The 18004-nt window shown below is 40.3% G+C and overlaps 1 protein-coding gene across 1 annotated transcript in view; it reads left to right on the top strand.

The window, feature by feature from the left end:
* The window catches only part of LOC124265473 (dystrophin-like), a 199136-nt gene that overhangs the window by 157872 nt on the left and 23260 nt on the right, over positions 1–18004 (top strand). The window contains 9 exon segments of the mRNA XM_046700270.1: positions 801–861; positions 6319–6380; positions 8986–9060; positions 10873–11077; positions 12216–12301; positions 13000–13157; positions 13968–14134; positions 14586–14697; positions 16692–16828. Of these exon segments, the coding sequence (XP_046556226.1) occupies positions 801–861; positions 6319–6380; positions 8986–9060; positions 10873–11077; positions 12216–12301; positions 13000–13157; positions 13968–14134; positions 14586–14697; positions 16692–16828 (1063 nt within the window).

Below are 18004 nucleotides of genomic sequence, written 5' to 3'. Positions count from 1 at the left end.
CAAGCAATCGATCATGTTTTCTCATAATCGAAAACAAACAATTCTGGAACACTTTTTGCATTAACAATATTTTTCACATGGTTGGTTTTATCAGTTACATTCCATGAGTACTACAAGCTCGTTCCAAGTCATGATTGAATTTATCTTAAAGACCCCAAGACAGTTATGTTCCTAACATACTAGTTATCCGTTCAAGATGTGAAATTTGCCCCAAAACATTTGCACTACATTTTTTTCTTTATGTTTTTGTGCATTAACAAAATTAACCAGGACAAATTCATAAATGATGCTAACCAATTATTTTCGATGATTGATCGGTTGTAATTAAGCAATCATCAATTATGACATTTTAGCCAATTCCCAACACTGCTTTGTGGTCAGCTTGATAGAGCGTCTGCCAGGCGAGCAAAAGGTTGTTAGTTTGATCCTTGTCCACGTCATAACAAAAGACATTAAAATGCGGTATTTGTTGTTGCCCTGTCTGACATTGACATTATATGGATACAACAAGGTCTGTTGTCACTCTTAGAGTGATATATTCTTAGTAATCCCATTTCATGTCGCCTCATCTAACATTAATGTTTTTGTTTGAGCATATCACTTCAAGAAAACAGTTTGGCTGTGGAAATAATCCTTTCAAAGATGGTATTCATTTAGGGAATCAAACTCTGTAAGCACGAGGCAGTGAAACACTATCTACTGTGATACATGCACTATTCCTTTGTCCTGTCTGTGGGTGTTCTTGTTGGGTGAACCTGTACAATCCCTGACTTAACCTTGATGTGTTTTGTGTGTTGCAGTATCTGTGGAGTCCCCCTATGAGCGATCTGTGTCAGGGAACAAAGTGCCTTACTATATCAAGTGAGTATATCCCTTCATGTTAACCTTCCCTGTGTGGCTACATGAAAAGTACACCTTGGTATCAGTACATTGCTAGATGGTTTAGACCTGTGAAGGTCCGGGTTAGAATGAATCTTCAATAACCCATGCTTGTCGTAAGAGGCGACTAACGGATCGGGTGATCAGGCTCGCTGGCTTGGTTGACACATGTCATCGGTTCCCAATTGCGTAGATCGATGCTCATGCTGTTGATCACTTGATTGTCTGGTCCAGACTTGATTATTTACAGACAGTGCAAGACTCACTCACTCACTAGGTGGTTTACAGCCAGGGATGTCGCGTACTGAATACTGTCTAGTTTATAGTGATTGTATACTGACTGGTACCCAGTACACAGCTAGGTGGTTTACAGCCATGGATGGCGTTCTGAATACTGTCTAGTTTATAGTGATTGTATACTGACTGGTACCCAGTACACAGCTAGGTGGTTTACAGCCAGGGATGGTGTACTGAATACTGTCTAGTTTATAGTGATTGTATACTGACTGGTACCCAGTACACAGCTAGATGGTTTACAGCCAGGGATGGTGTACTGAATACTGTCTAGTTTATAGTGATTGTATACTGACTGGTACCCAGTACACAGCTAGATGGTTTACAGCCAGGGATGGTGTACTGAATACTGTCTAGTTTATAGTGATTGTATACTGACTGGTACCCAGTACACAGCTAGATGGTTTACAGCCAGGGATGTCGTACTGAATACTGTCTAGTTTATAGTGATTGTATACTGACTGGTACCCAGTACACAGCTAGGTGGTTTACAGCCAGGGATGGTGTACTGAATACTGTCTAGTTTATAGTGATTGTATACTGACTGGTACCCAGTACACAGCTAGGTGGTTTACAGCCAGGGATGTCGTACTGAATACTGTCTAGTTTATAGTGATTGTATACTGACTGGTACCCAGTACACAGCTAGATGGTTTACAGCCAGGGATGGTGTACTGAATACTGTCTAGTTTATAGTGATTGTATACTGACTGGTACCCAGTACACAGCTAGTGATTGGTGCAATACACAGCTAGATGGTTTACAGTCAGGGATGTGATTGTATACTGACTGAATAGCCTGTCTAGTTTATAGTGATTGTATACTGACTGGTACCCAGTACACAGCTAGGTGGTTTACAGCCAGGGATGTCGTACTGAATACTGTCTAGTTTATAGTGATTGTATACTGACTGGTACCCAGTACACAGCTAGATGGTTTACAGCCAGGGATGGTGTACTGAATACTGTCTAGTTTATAGTGATTGTATACTGACTGGTACCCAGTACACAGCTAGATGGTTTACAGCCAGGGATGGTGTACTGAATACTGTCTAGTTTATAGTGATTGTATACTGACTGGTACCCAGTACACAGCTAGGTGGTTTACAGCCAGGGATGTCGTACTGAATACTGTCTAGTTTATAGTGATTGTATACTGACTGGTACCCAGTACACAGCTAGATGGTTTACAGCCAGGGATGGTGTACTGAATACTGTCTAGTTTATAGTGATTGTATACTGACTGGTACCCAGTACACAGCTAGATGGTTTACAGCCAGGGATGTCGTACTGAATACTGTCTAGTTTATAGTGATTGTATACTGACTGGTACCCAGTACACAGCTAGATGGTTTACAGCCAGGGATGTATACTGACTGGCACCCAGTACACAGCTAGATGGACAGGGATGGTGTACTGAATACTGTCTAGTTTATAGTGATTGTATACTGACTGGTACCCAGTACACAGCTAGATGGTTTACAGCCAGGGATGGTGTACTGAATACCGTCTAGTTTATAGTGATTGTATACTGACTGGTACCCAGTACACAGCTAGGTGGTTTACAGCCAGGGATGTCGCACTGAATACCGTCTAGTTTATAGTGATTGTATACTGACTGGTACCCAGTACACAGCTAGATGGTTTACAGCCAGGGATGGTGTACTGAATACTGTCTAGTTTATAGTGATTGTATACTGACTGGTACCCAGTACACAGCTAGATGGTTTACAGCCAGGGATGTCGTGTACTGAATACCGTCTAGTTTTATAGTGATTGTATACTGACTGGCACCCAGTACACAGCTAGATGGTTTACAGCCAGGGATGGTGCACTGAATACTGTCTAGTTTATAGTGATTGTATACTGACTGGTACCCAGTACACAGCTAGGTGGTTTACAGCCAGGGATGGTGTACTGAATACTGTCTAGTTTATAGTGATTGTATACTGACTGGTACCCAGTACACAGCTAGGTGGTTTACAGCCAGGGATGTCGTACTGAATACTGTCTAGTTTATAGTGATTGTATACTGACTGGTACCCAGTACACAGCTAGATGGTTTACAGCCAGGGATGGTGTACTGAATACTGTCTAGTTTATAGTGATTGTATACTGACTGGTACCCAGTACACAGCTAGATGGTTTACAGTCAGGGATGGTGTACTGAATACTGTCTAGTTTATAGTGATTGTATACTGACTGGTACCCAGTACACAGCTAGGTGGTTTACAGCCAGGATGTCGTACTGAATACCGTCTAGTTTATAGTGATTGTATACTGACTGGTACCCAGTACACAGCTAGATGGTTTACAGCCAGGGATGGTGTACTGAATACTGTCTAGTTTATAGTGATTGTATACTGACTGGTACCCAGTACACAGCTAGATGGTTTACAGCCAGGGATGGCGTACTGAATACTGTCTAGTTTATAGTGATTGTATACTGACTGGTACCCAGTACACAGCTAGATGGTTTACAGCCAGGGATGGTGTACTGAATACTGTCTAGTTTATAGTGATTGTATACTGACTGGTACCCAGTACACAGCTAGATGGTTTACAGCCAGGGATGGTGTACTGAATACTGTCTAGTCTATAGTGATTGTATACTGACTGGTACCCAGTACACAGCTAGATGGTTTACAGCCAGGGATGGCGTACTGAATACTGTCTAGTTTATAGTGATTGTATACTGACTGGTACCCAGTACACAGCTAGATGGTTTACAGCCAGGGATGCATGTACTGAATACTGTCTAGTTTATAGTGATTGTATACTGACTGGTACCCAGTACACAGCTAGATGGTTTACAGCCAGGGATGTCGTACTGAATACTGTCTAGTTTATAGTGATTGTATACTGACTGGTACCCAGTACACAGCTAGATGGTTTACAGCCAGGGATGTCGTACTGAATACTGTCTAGTTTATAGTGATTGTATACTGACTGGTACCCAGCACACGTTTGTAGAACCTTCATGTACACAGTGTTGTTAAGAAGATGTGAGGAATTGTTAGTTATAACACACAATCAGTGAGATATAGTGTATTCCACCATTTAGAAACAGGGAGATATTGTATGTTACACCACTTGGAAACAGGGAGATAATGTATGTCATATCAGTAACAATCTGTGAGATATTGTATGTCCTACAAGTAAGAAGCAGTGAGATATTGTATGTTATCCAAGTAAGAAGCAGTGAGATATTGTATGTTATCCAAGTAAGAAGCAGTGAGATATTGTATGTTATCCAAGTAAGAAGCAGTGAGATATTGTATGTTATCCAAGTAAGAAGCAGTGAGATATTGTATGTTATCCAAGTAAGAAGCAGTGAGATATTGTATGTTATCCAAGTAAGAAGCAGTGAGATATTGTATGTTATCCAAGTAAGAAGCAGTGAGATATTGTATGTTATCCAAGTAAGAAGCAGTGAGATATGGTATGTTATCCAAGTAAGAAGCAGTGAGATATTGTATGTTATCCAAGTAAGAAGCAGTGAGATATGGTATGTTATCCAAGTAAGAAGCAGTGAGATATGGTATGTTATCCAAGTAAGAAGCAGTGAGATATGGTATGTTGTCCAAGTAAGAAGCAGTGAGATATTGTATGTTATCCAAGTAAGAAGCAGTGAGATATTGTATGTTATCCAAGTAAGAAGCAGTGAGATATGGTATGTTATCCAAGTAAGAAGCAGTGAGATATGGTATGTTATCCAAGTAAGAAGCAGTGAGATATGGTATGTTATCCAAGTAAGAAGCAGTGAGATATTGTATGTTATCCAAGTAAGAAGCAGTGAGATATGGTATGTTATCCAAGTAAGAAGCAGTGAGATATTGTATGTCCTACAAGTAAGAAGCAGTGAGATATTGTATGTTATCCAAGTAAGAAGCAGTGAGATATTGTATGTCCTACAAGTAAGAAGCAGTGAGATATTGTATGTTATCCAAGTAAGAAGCAGTGAGATATGGTATGTTATCCAAGTAAGAAGCAGTGAGATATTGTATGTCCTACAAGTAAGAAGCAGTGAGATATTGTATGTTATCCAAGTAAGAAGCTGTGAGATATTGTATGTCCTACAAGTAAGAAGCAGTGAGATATGGTATGTTATCCAAGTAAGAAGCAGTGAGATATGGTATGTCCTACAAGTAAGAAGCAGTGAGATATTGTATGTCCTACAAGTAAGAAGCAGTGAGATATGGTATGTTATCCAAGTAAGAAGCAGTGAGATATTGTATGTCCTACAAGTAAGAAGCAGTGAGATATGGTATGTTATCCAAGTAAGAAGCAGTGAGATATTGTATGTCCTACAAGTAAGAAGCAGTGAGATATGGTATGTTATCCAAGTAAGAAGCAGTGAGATATTGTATGTCCTACAAGTAAGAAGCAGTGAGATATGGTATGTTATCCAAGTAAGAAGCAGTGAGATATGGTATGTTATCCAAGTAAGAAGCAGTGAGATATGGTATGTAATACCACTAAAAGACTGCAGCTGATGCTGTATGTTTTATACGACCAGTCGACTGACAGCTGTGAAACTGACAAACATCTGCACTGTAACATGTAGCCGTGGAATTTGTTTCTGGGACTGGATTTTTCCACATGTCTGTGTTAACGTTACATTTATATTGAACAAACTGCATGCACTTGAGAGTCCCTGAAGTAGGTGACTTGAGGAAGGTCATTGCAGAGTTGATCCACGGCTATTTGCCATTATATTGTTGGCCATGTTTCACAAGTGAGTCACATGCTGGACAGGCAGGTATAATGTGGTTGTACACATCACTCACTAGGTTCACAGTATGCTCTAGTGCATATAGTCAGCCCTATATGTATTCATGTGACATCACATGTGCTGTAATTTAAAACCAACCATAAATTTGGAAGTTTTGTCACATTCATCAATTTTCATGACCAGTGAATTAATTAAGGATTTTGTGGATATGTCAAATGAAACTATATATTAAGCTACTTTATTTGTATAAAATGTGCATATATATTTTGAAGATTCTTTATTAACATATAAAGTGTGTATATGTAAAGGTACTGTATGAATAGGTACCTTTTGTGGATATAGGAAAAGCATATTTTCTGTCCTTTCTGTAATGTGAATATACTGTGAAATAATGATAATGTTTTGTTTCAGTCACACAACCGAAACCACCCAGTGGGACCACCCCGAGATGTCCGCCTTAATGCTAGCACTCAGTAAGTCTTGTAGACCTATAGGGATTCCACGTTAGAATAGGTCCCCTTAATGCTAGCACTCCGTAAGTCTTGTAGACCTATAGGGATTCCAGGTTAGAATAGGTCCCCTTAATGCTAGCACTCCGTAAGTCTTGTAGACCTATACAGATTTCAGGTTAGAATAGGTCCCCAACAACCTGTACATGCAGATTATAAGAGGTGACCATCAAGTGATCAGGCTGCTCACAGTATGGATGAACTGTCTGAGAGCTATCCCATCTGGGTACCTTGTTTACCAGGGGACTCTGCTTGTGGTGTGGTACTATAGTGTAGTGCAGCTCTAGACAGTCTTTGTCAACCCCAGAAATTGTGTCAATATTATCAGGCTGACCTTGACAGGTACATTGATTATTATGTAATTTTTGTGAGCAGACAAAAACATGAATTGAGTTTTCGAACATCTTGAATTAAACTTGTTTGGATTACTAATTGATCTCCATTGAAATATTGAGGATAATATATTCTGAAGTTATAATTATCAATTTTAAAAAACTTAAACTCACAAACCAAATATATAACTAGCAGTGATTTTTAGAATCACATATTTTTTACTTACATAATTTCAAAATGTAGCATAGTTTTTGCACATATGGTCCACTATACGGTGAAGTAGTTCAGTGTACTGGAAGGGTCAACCCGGTATCAGTGCTGTGTCAACTGGGAGAGTGTTGATTGAGGCAGTCAAGAGAATGACTAGGTAGAGGTCATTCCTGTACACACCATCATGGGCCTCACAGGCTATCATGCTGGGGGCCCGCCACACAACCAGCAACCCACTAGACAACCCTACCAGGGCCCTACATTCATCCCTGTAAGGGCCTCACATACATTGCTGGGCAACACATACATCACTCCCAGGACCCCACCCACAACCCTACCAAGGCCCTACATTCATCCCTGTAAGGGCCTCACACCGATCCTTGCTCAACACATACATCTCTCCCAGGACCCCACCCACAACCCTACCAAGGCCCTACATTCATCCCTGTAAGGGCCTCACACCGATCCTTGCTCAACACATACATTTCTCCCAGGACCCCACCCACAACCCTACCAAGGCCCTACATGCATCCCTGTAAGGGCTTCACACCGATCCTTGCTCAACACATACATTTCTCCCAGGACCCCACCCACAACCCTACCAAGGCCCTACATGCATCCCTGTGAGGGCCTCACACCGATCCTTGCTCAACACATACATTTCTCCCAGGTCCCCATCCACAACCCTACCAAACATAGGCAGATCCAGAGGGGGTGCAGGGGTGCGCACCACCCCTTTTGTGCTGAAAGTGTGTTAAATGACCATTAAAACTCTGGGTAAAAATGAAGTGTGCACCCCTCCTTTCCTCAATAGTGTGCACCCCCCCTTTCTCAAAAAGCTGTATCCGCCCCTGCCAAAGCCCTACATACATCCCTACTCATGCTTCACACACAACCCAGGCCCCTATACACATCCCTTACAGGGCCCCAGATGTCTGACAGGACTGGCCCTTTACACTTACATTTCATGAGTGTTAATTTACACATAGTTTCTCTGATGTTACAGCAAGTGTAACTATGTACCTAATAGCCAGATAGACAAAGTTGAAATATTGAGTGATGTACTTGACCTTTAGTTTGCTGTAGTAGGACGGGGATTAATGACATGTGTGTTTTACATGGAAATTGAGCTGAGATTGTTTGTAGGTGTTAAAGGTGAACTGCCTGAACACATTGACACTTCAAATGCTGCTGTTCACTTGATTATGAAAATATATTATGATGTGAAATTTATTTTTGATGTTAAGAAGAACACTGCAAATAGTTATGAATTTTCAATTTAGTAGACTAGTAACAGATGTAGTCAATATCTACAAAATTAGACCATTGTCAGTGTTGATTTGACAGCATTAAATGCTTGGCTAAGGGTGGGGAAGAAGAAATGGTGATGACTGCTCTCAACAGTGCACATTCAGCTCATGTATAGTCTGTTTCCAGTGAAAACGTACCGATGAAGTTCACTTTAAACAAAAAGTAAATCAATAAAGTGAAATTAAAATTGCGAATCCTCATAACTCTATCTTGCCAATTGAACATTTAAATCTCAGAATGTTATTCAACGTAGAATAAAAGTTGTTTAACAAACGATCATAGTTTCAAATCGCTGTTATTTGTTTGTATTACAAGGGGGTATGCCCATTAAATGAAACACCGAGAACAAGTAGGGTTGGTCTTAGTTAACACTCATCACGTACCGTACGTGCATTTGTTTCACTGTTCCATCTACTGCGCTTACCCCCTTGTAATACAAACCAACAATAGCGATTTGAAACTATGATCGTTTGTTAAACAACTTTATCCTAAGTTGAATAAAATTCTGAAATTTAAATGTGCAACTGGCAAGGTAAACTTATGAGGATTCGCAATCTTAATTTCACTTTATTTGATTTACTTTTGTTTAAAGTGAAATTCATCGGTACATTTTCACTGCAAACAGACTATAGCGGAAACGCTCTGTGGTCTAAAACATTGCACAAACATTCAAACAAAAGCTTGTTCAAAATACAGAAACCACATCTTGTTTCAGATGAGTTGAACAATGTCAGGTTTGCTGCCTACCGGACAGCGATGAAGTTACGGATGCTGCAGAAGAAACTATGTAGTAAGTTGGACAGCCTTCATGTAGAAGATTTTGTCTGTGGCTACCTTCCCCATGACGTACAGTGATACTTACTAGATCTGTGAAGCATGTCCCACGCTGTGATATTGTTCAAATATTGCTGAAAACTCATGCACTGTGGAGTATGCTGTCCAGCAAATTAAATGTCTAAATGTATAAATAACATTACCCTGTAGCCATGTTGTCCCAATACAGTCAAATCCTGATGAGTCGAATCGCTGGGGACCAAGTAATAATTTCGACTTATCGATGTATTCGAGACATAGGTATGTCTATGAGGGTAGAAAAAAATGATGATCCAGTCCTAATTCCTCTGCCTTAGCATTTGTTTATCTAATGATTTCCATATCACTAATAGGGACACCTTATCAGTTCCAGTCTGATTAGCACAGACAGTGAATTTTCCGTAAAATCACTAATCTGCCTTTTGAACTCACCCGTCAATGGCGGAAAGGTGTGAGCCACGCTGGTTTGTTAATTGGATCAGTTTGCTACACCAATCAACTTCTCATTGAATGACTCGGCTTATGTACAGTCAGACCTCGTTAATACGAACACTTTGGTTTTTTAAAAAAACCGTTCGGATAGTGAAACGTTCGTACTGCTGAAACCACAGTATATGCACCGAGTTACTTCCCCTTGATATCTTTCCTTACTATTGAGACTCTGAGGTCATAGATGAAGCCTATGTTTATGAAGGAAATTATAAGCTTGTAAAACTATTTTGAACATATTAAGCAAGAAATCGCTACCTATACGTAAATTATGGATTTTATTCATTAGTTTATTCAATTTACATCGTTACTTTGCTCTTTGACAATGTTATTGTGAACCTGCTGCCGAAGCATGTGTCCGAGAATCGTTGTTTTCAATAACATTGCGAAAAATAGCTTATAATTTTAATTCGGTACCGAGCATATATTTCTGGATTGAAGTCTTTCCCAAAACAGCGTGGTCGTCGAAATTTCCCTATCACTTATGATAAAGGGATCAAAGGGATGAGTCGCTAAGTCGCTAACCAAACAACGTGTCACTTTGGGTGGACCAGTCAACAGCGCGGTCAACTTCAATCGTTCGGATTAACGCAGCTGTTTACAACTTAATTAGTCCAATCCATTCCGACTGACCAGCGTTCGGAGGCGGAAACTGAATCATCGGACTAACGAGGTGTCAATTATATACAATATATAGGGAGATGATTTGGTGCCCGGTGAGTAGCGTTCGGAAGTCGGTGGATTCGGATTAACGAGGACCGGATTCCCGCGGCCTGACTGTATACAAGATTGCTGTTGTTTGAATCTCATGGGACCAAATTTCCTTCTTGAGTCATCGTGTATATTTATGAGACGAATTCGTGTAACCGGTGTTCAAATGATGACAACTATAACAGGGAATGGTCGGGACCGACAGGTACTTCGAGTTATGCATAATATTCGAGACACCGGCATTCGACTCATCGGGATTTGACTGTATGTCCATTTGTGAATTCTGACGATTTCACTGGGAACAGTATCTCCAAATTCATTATTTCACTCTACATGTATCTTTTCCGGCATTTAATTGTTTGGTAGTCCCCATCAGAATAGTAATTGGTCTGCACACAATATTCATTTAGCAATGTTTGATAAATCATGGACCCAGTGAGTAGACTAAGTGCGGAATGAAGTAAGACATCTGTGCAGATTTCAGAAGTCTCCTGTACTAGTATACAGGTGTTTCATGTAAGCACTGACATGCCAAGTTTGTCAATTTGTTTGATAATTCTGTATGGTGAACTCTATTCTTGTCTTCCAGTGGATCTTGTGTCCATGAACACGGCAGCAGATTCCTTCGACCGCCATGGCCTCCGTGCACAAAATGACAAACTCATGGACGTCATTGAAATCATTAACTGTGTTACCTCCATGTTCGAGGTTGTGGCCACCGAACACCCTACTCTTGTCAATGTGCCCTTCTGTGTTGATATGGTGCTAAACTGGATTCTAGATGTCTACGACATGTAAGTAGACACCACCTCCTGTTGAGATTCGCCAGTCAAGAGGCTCCCCATGCAGGATGCTAAGGCTAAATGAAAATCAATAATCCAATTTCAGGTAACATTATTGAATAGACTACAAACTGTAGCAAAGACTGACAAAAAAGGTTGATGCTCTTTTCTTTGAGAAAACAACAAGTATAATGTGTGGATGTGGTGAGTTGGGGGGTGGGTGGATGTGGTGAGTTGGGGGTGGGTGGATGTGGTGAGTTTGAGGTCTTGGAGGGTGGATGTGGTGAGTTTGAGGACTTGGAGGGTGGATGTGGTGAGTTTGAGGACTTGGATGTGGGGTGGATGTGGTGAGTTTGAGGACTTGGAGGGTGGATGTGGGTGAGTTTGAGGACTTGGGGGTCTGAGGAGGTGGATGTGGTGGTGAGTTTGAGGACTTGGGGGTGGGTGGATGTGGTGAGTTTGAGGACTTGGAGGGTGGATGTGGTGAGTTTGAGGACTTGGAGGGTGGATGTGGTGAGTTTGAGGACTTGGGGGGTGGGTGGATGTGGTGAGTTTGAGGACTTGGAGGGTGGATGTGGTGAGTTTGAGGACTTGGAGGGTGGATGTGAAGAGTTTGAGGACTTGGAGGGTGGATGTGGTGACTTAGGGGATAAATGTGGTGACTTGGAAAGTGGATATGGTGACGGGCGGGTGGATGTGATGAGTTGGAGGGTGGATATGGGATTTTGAGGGTGGATTTGCCAAATCAGAGGCTGGATGTAGTAATTTGGATTGAGATTGGGTCCCAACAATGGCTTCTTGGTAGACAGGTTTTGGTCAAGTTGTGATCATTAACCACGAGGCAGATTGAGGTGTAATCTTTAACCAGTGGTGTGGATTTACCCTCACTCTATCTGGTGTGCCTGTTCTGGATGAAGCTTACAGCAACTTCACCTTCAGTACATGGTCAGAGTTTCATAGACCATTATAATATTTTGTTTGGTGCTTTCAGACAAAATCTACACATGGAGACACAAACCATGTGAAATGGCTGAAATATTGCTGGCATCAGAACCCTGTGTATTGCTGACTTGGCAACATGCACTGACTTTATCACAAGCAGAGACTGTTTCTGGCAGACCTATATTTATGATGCTGTCATTTTTTGCAGGGCAAGGAGTGGCAAGGTGCGGGTGCTGTCTTTCAAAATAGGAATTATCATAATGTGCAAGGCCCAGCTAGAAGACAAGTATAGGTGTAAGTAGCCTACAGTTTGACTAATTCAACAAGAATGGTAATATAATAACCTCACATGTTGTCTTTTTGTATCAAACAGTGTTGCTTTGTCATAATCTGTCCACAGTCCTAACCAGCTACATATACCGGTATGCAGCTTATGTGATCTTGAGGGCTGGTGGAGTAGCCTAGTGGGTACTCCGATTACATGTTGTTGTTGTTGTTGCTTAATGCCACACTCAGCAATATTCCAGCTATATGGCAGTGGTCTGTACATAATCCAGTCTGGACCAGACAATCCAGTGATCAACATCATGAGCATCGATTAACACATATGGGATGTGATGACATGTGTCAACCAAGTCAGTGAGCCTGACCACCTGATCCCGTTAGTCGCCTTTTATGATAAGCATGGTTCCTGAAGACCAATTCTAACCTGGATTTTCACAGGTGTCACAAAAAGACGTGTGTTTTTTTATTAACATTGCTTGGTGTGTGAAGCCTCTATGTGGTTCTCCCTATTGTGATACTGCTCAGATATTGTCAACTCACTCACCCACGATAATGGTCTAGAAAATGATTCTCACTGAATCGAACTGAATGGTTGAATTGTTGTAAAACTAGAATTATTTTCTTTTTACCTGGAAGTTTGCACTTTGATTTAATTACTCACAATTGTATTGTGGGAATTATAACTATTATGTTCCGTTTCTTTGCAGTCATTTTCCGCCTGATAGCGGACACAAACGGGTTTACAGATCAGCGCAAGCTGGGACTGCTTGTCCATGATTGTATTCAGATCCCCCGACAGCTGGGTGAAGTCGCAGCGTTCGGAGGCAGCAACATTGAACCCAGTGTGCGCAGCTGTTTTGCTAAGGTGAGTTGGTATTAATCTGCATGTAAACAATATTCCTTGTAGGCCAGTAACAGAGTGTTTGCCTACAACCAGATGTTAGTTCCGATGGTTTACATTAGGACAGCTCGTGCAAGTGCTAAGGTGTCAATCCTGCTGGTGCTGATAGTTTAGGTTTAGTATTTAGAGTAAGGAAAGTTGGGATTTGATGCTAACTACAATTAAGTATATATAGTATGTTCCTCTTGCTGACGTAAAAACTGTAAGGTCAGTTGTAATTCTGATTAAAATTAACTAAAAAATGTAATCAAAGGGAGACAACTTTTGCTTAACAGTGAATTGTCTCCCTTGATGCAAAGATGAAAAGGTGTTTTGCCACATATCCTTGTCAAAACTTAGTATATAAACTCATCTCAAACAAGGAGCAATAACTAGAAAGCTGTTTCAAAAGAAATCAGAAATACCAGTCCCTTTGAGTAAAGTACATATATACATGATATTTCTGCCTCTTTGGACTCACCTGGACAGAACTGAGTACATATTGCCTGCTGATTGTGTTTGGCAGTAAACTATCTTCATTGTTGTTTGGCAAAGTGTGAAGAGAATAGGAAACAGGCAACCATTTCTGTACATAATTATTTATTCTTACATTGCAAGAGTTTACATCTTTACATTTGAATTTGATTGTATGAATGCATTAATAATGTTTATCCAAGTTGAAATTGGGTGAGACAAAGTGATAGTGTTCAGTTATTTCAGACACTGTTTCATATGTAGTTTGACACACCTTTTCTAAAATCAACAAATGAACTGGACCTTTCTTGCTATTTCCAGGCCAATGGGCGGCCTGAGATTCAAGCTTCTCATTTCCTCGACTGGTCCAAGATGGAGCCCCAGTCGTTGGTGTGGCTGCCTGTCATGCACAGACTGGCAGCTGCAGAGACGGCCAAACATCAGGCAAAGTGCAATATTTGTAAAGAATTCCCAATCGTGGGATTCAGGTGAGATAGATTCTTGTATCAGTGACATAGGCAATAAATTAGCATGGATACACGGGGTTCTTTTGAAATATTTAAATGAATGAGGTGACATAATTGGGTGAGCCATTTGTATTAATTTTTGCCTAAAATATTCAATTGTTTTGTTTTGTAATCCCAATATAGCATGTGTTACTGCCAGTAAATATATCAGGATTTCTAATGGAATGTATTTAAAGTGCATTTGATTTTCTAATTCATCTTTGAAATATTCATGGTTTAATGATACTGTGCTTATATGAGTCATTTTAATTCTGCATTCTTAAAACTGTTATTTATCAGTGAGTCACCCCCTATTCATGAAACATACTGTTTGTATAATATGTGAATTTCTTCTAAATGATGGACATCAGTATTGTTTTAGAAGTTGGTATATTTTGCTGTATAAGTTCAATTTTTTTTCTATATTTTTCAGGTATCGTTGTTTGCGGTGCTTTAACTTTGATGTCTGCCAAAACTGTTTCTTCTCTGGGAGGAAACACAAAAGTCATAAGCTGACACATCCTATGCAAGAATATTGTACTGCTGTGAGTATATATATATACATTGGTCATCAAGCTTGTACTAAGTCACGAGCAAATGGCAAATCTTTCTAAATTGGATTTAAAGATTTCCCCACTAATGTTATAGGAACTGAACCAACCAAATTAGGGATCCTTAATATTTGTAGGGATATTTTTATGAAATTATGTGCTTAGTCTTCACATTAACAAGTCTGGACCAGACAATCCAGTGATCATCAGCATGAACATCGATCTGCGGAATTGAGATGCGATGACATATGTCAACCAAGTCAGCAAGCCTGACCACCCGATCCCGTTAGTTGTCTCTTACGACAAGCTTGAGTTACAAGTGTTAATGTATTTCACTGACCAGTTTGATTAAAACTAATGATTATTTCCCTGGATATATCTAACTGCCTCTATGAGTCTCAGTGCGATATCAGAGGAACATCTCGCTGGCTTGGTTGACACATGTCATCAGTTCCCAATTGCGCAGATCGATGCTCATGCTGTTGATCACTGGATTGTCTGGTCCAGACTCGATTATTTACAGACAGCCGCCATATAGCTGGAATATTGCTGAGTGCGGCGTAAAACTAATCTCACTCACTCACTCAGAGGAACAAAGCCAACTGTCATAAGAGTCAACCTTATTCAATCTAACATGGCTGATTCCATGTTATCGTGCCCTCGTAGTCACGATATGGCTGAAATACTGCCAGTGTGACTTTAAATTTTAACTCACTCGCTCTGCCTGGCCTTGTGGATCACTGCTCATAACATCAGTCACTGGTTTCCTTCATCTTTATTGCTGCTGTCGGCAATGCTAATGCTGGAATATAGCTGACCAACAACACTCGTATTATTCAGCAACCCATGTTTGTTGTAAGAGGCAACTGTGAGGATGAGGAGTTTTTAATGCTTGTCGGGGATCATGATGTAACATATGTTATATTTGAGATGCCCTTTCTTCGTAAAGTACAGATTCTAGTACTTTTCTTGGGTTGAGTCCCATCTGGGATTCGAACCCGCACCCTCAGAGTCAGGCACCTAATCGACAACACACAAAGTCAGCTGCCTAACCCGCTCAGCCACCGCAGCTTCCACAAATCTAACATATGCTACATTTGACCACTTTCTAAATGGGGGTGGTGGGGTAGCCTAGTGGTTAAAGCGTTCGCTCGTCACGCCGAAGAACCGGATTCAATTCCCCACATGGGTACAATGTGTGAAGCCCATTTCTGGTGTCCCCCGCCGTGATATTGCTGGAATATTGCTGGAATATTGCTAAAACCATAAAACCATACTCACTCACTCACTCACTTTCTAAATGGCATTGTGTATTCGGGCATCATGATATCAATCACTTGATTTTCTGGTCTAGACTCAATTATTTACATATAGACTGTCGTCATATAGCTAGAGTGCAGCTTTAAACAACAAACAAACTGTTCTTCTTTGGCCTTTGGACATTGACTCAGTAAACAGTATCAATAAACTACATAACAAGAATGAGAGATGTAAATACATATAGGAAACAATTCTGGCTTTGTAGAAAATTCTTCAGGATATTTTTGTCATGGATGTCTTCCTGGAGCATGTAAACAGCCTTTGACAGTGTTTTCCAAGTTGGCTACTGAAGTAATAAATCATTTGTTCTAAAATACAGTGGATGACAAAAAAGAGCAAGTTTTAATTGTTTACATAGATTGAAGCTGCCTTTGAAAGTTCATCAAAGAAACCACAAAAATCCATTATATTAGATTCACAGTCTTTTCTAATGTGAAAAATGTTATTTTGAATAGCTATTTTCTAATTTCCTGTCATGTAATTTATTTTTTGTAATGAGGGATGAGTAATACGTATTTCAACTTAAAAGGACGCAATAAAAACATCAGAGTATTGATTGGTTAGAATGCAGCTCTCGCCTCCGCGATATTTGTCAGTTATTTTCCCTTATTTTTTCCAATCTGAAACATGACATTACTGTTCTATGTTGCAATCTTGATTGTTTTCAGACAACCTCAGGAGAAGATATGAGAGATTTCACCAAAGTTTTCAAGAACAAATTCAAGTCAAAACGTTATTTCAAGAAACATCCTCGCCTCGGTTACCTCCCTGTGCAGACCGTGTTGGAAGGGGACAACCTAGAAAGGTAGGCCCAGAAATAACTGCTACTTATAGGAATCTTATTCCATTTTGGATGAAGTAATTGTCTCGCTCAGTTGGATGGAGATTACCATATTGTCCCTATTAAACAGCATGTTGCTTGTCTGCAAATTTAAGGTTGATACTCTGGTTCCAGAGGAGGCGATATTGTTGATGTAAGCTTTGGCAAGTATGTAGTTAGTGAAAGTTTAAGGTGATCTTCCCACTAAGGTGATCCTAATTCAAGTAATTTAGCATACAAAGATTATGATAGTGGTAGGTTTACAACAGCTGTGTCTCTAAGGTGATCCGAACTCTAGTAATTTAGCATACAATGGTTATGATGGTGGTAGGTTTACAACAGCTGTGTCTCTAAGGTGATCCGAACTCTAGTACTTTAGCATACAATGGTTATGAATGGTTATGATGGTGGTAGGTTTACATACAATGGTTATGATGGTGGTAGGTTTACAACAGCTGTGTCTCTAAGGTGATCCGAACTCTAGTAATTTAGCATACAATGGTTATGATGGTGGAAGGTTTACAGCAGGACAGGGACTGGTCAGTGTCCCAGAGACAACAGAGCATACACAAGACAGGCAGTCAATATATGTGCATAGGCTGGGTACCATATAGCCTGAATATTGCTCAGTGTGGCGTTAACCTACCAACCAACCAACCAACCAACCAACCAACCAACCAACCAAACCATAGGCTGTGTGAACCAGACTGTTGATTTCACCTGTAATTTTTCAAACATAAAACCAATGCCACTGTGGTATAGTTGAATGAGTGTTTGCCCAGTGAGCAGGTCTGTGGTTTGATCCCTGGATGCATCAAACCAAATTATGTTGACAGATTGTTGTTTACATTAAAGAAACAAAACAAGACCTGATGTCTTTCCGTGGCTTTAGAAGTTCTACATAGATGTCAAAGATATTTTTATGGATTAAACTTCTTCTTTTTCTTTTTTGGATTTCCCTCATGACGTTTCGGGACTATTCCAGGTCCCTTCATCAGCTCACCTGGTCCTGGTTCCAGGTCCCTTCTTCAGTTCACCTGATTATTCATCAGTTCACCTGATTATTCATCAGTTCACCAGATTATTCATCAGTTCACCTAATTAAGGGACCTGGAATGGTCCCAAAACGTTGTGAGGAAAAAAAAAAAAGAAGTTTAATCC

The sequence above is a fragment of the Haliotis rubra genome, unplaced genomic scaffold (assembly GCF_003918875.1).
Source record: "Haliotis rubra isolate DU_JTF1 unplaced genomic scaffold, ASM391887v1 Scf98, whole genome shotgun sequence".
Classification (NCBI taxonomy): Eukaryota; Metazoa; Mollusca; class Gastropoda; order Lepetellida; family Haliotidae; genus Haliotis; species Haliotis rubra.
Note: the sequence above shows the minus strand (reverse complement) of the source record. Positions and strands in the feature narration are given on the sequence as shown.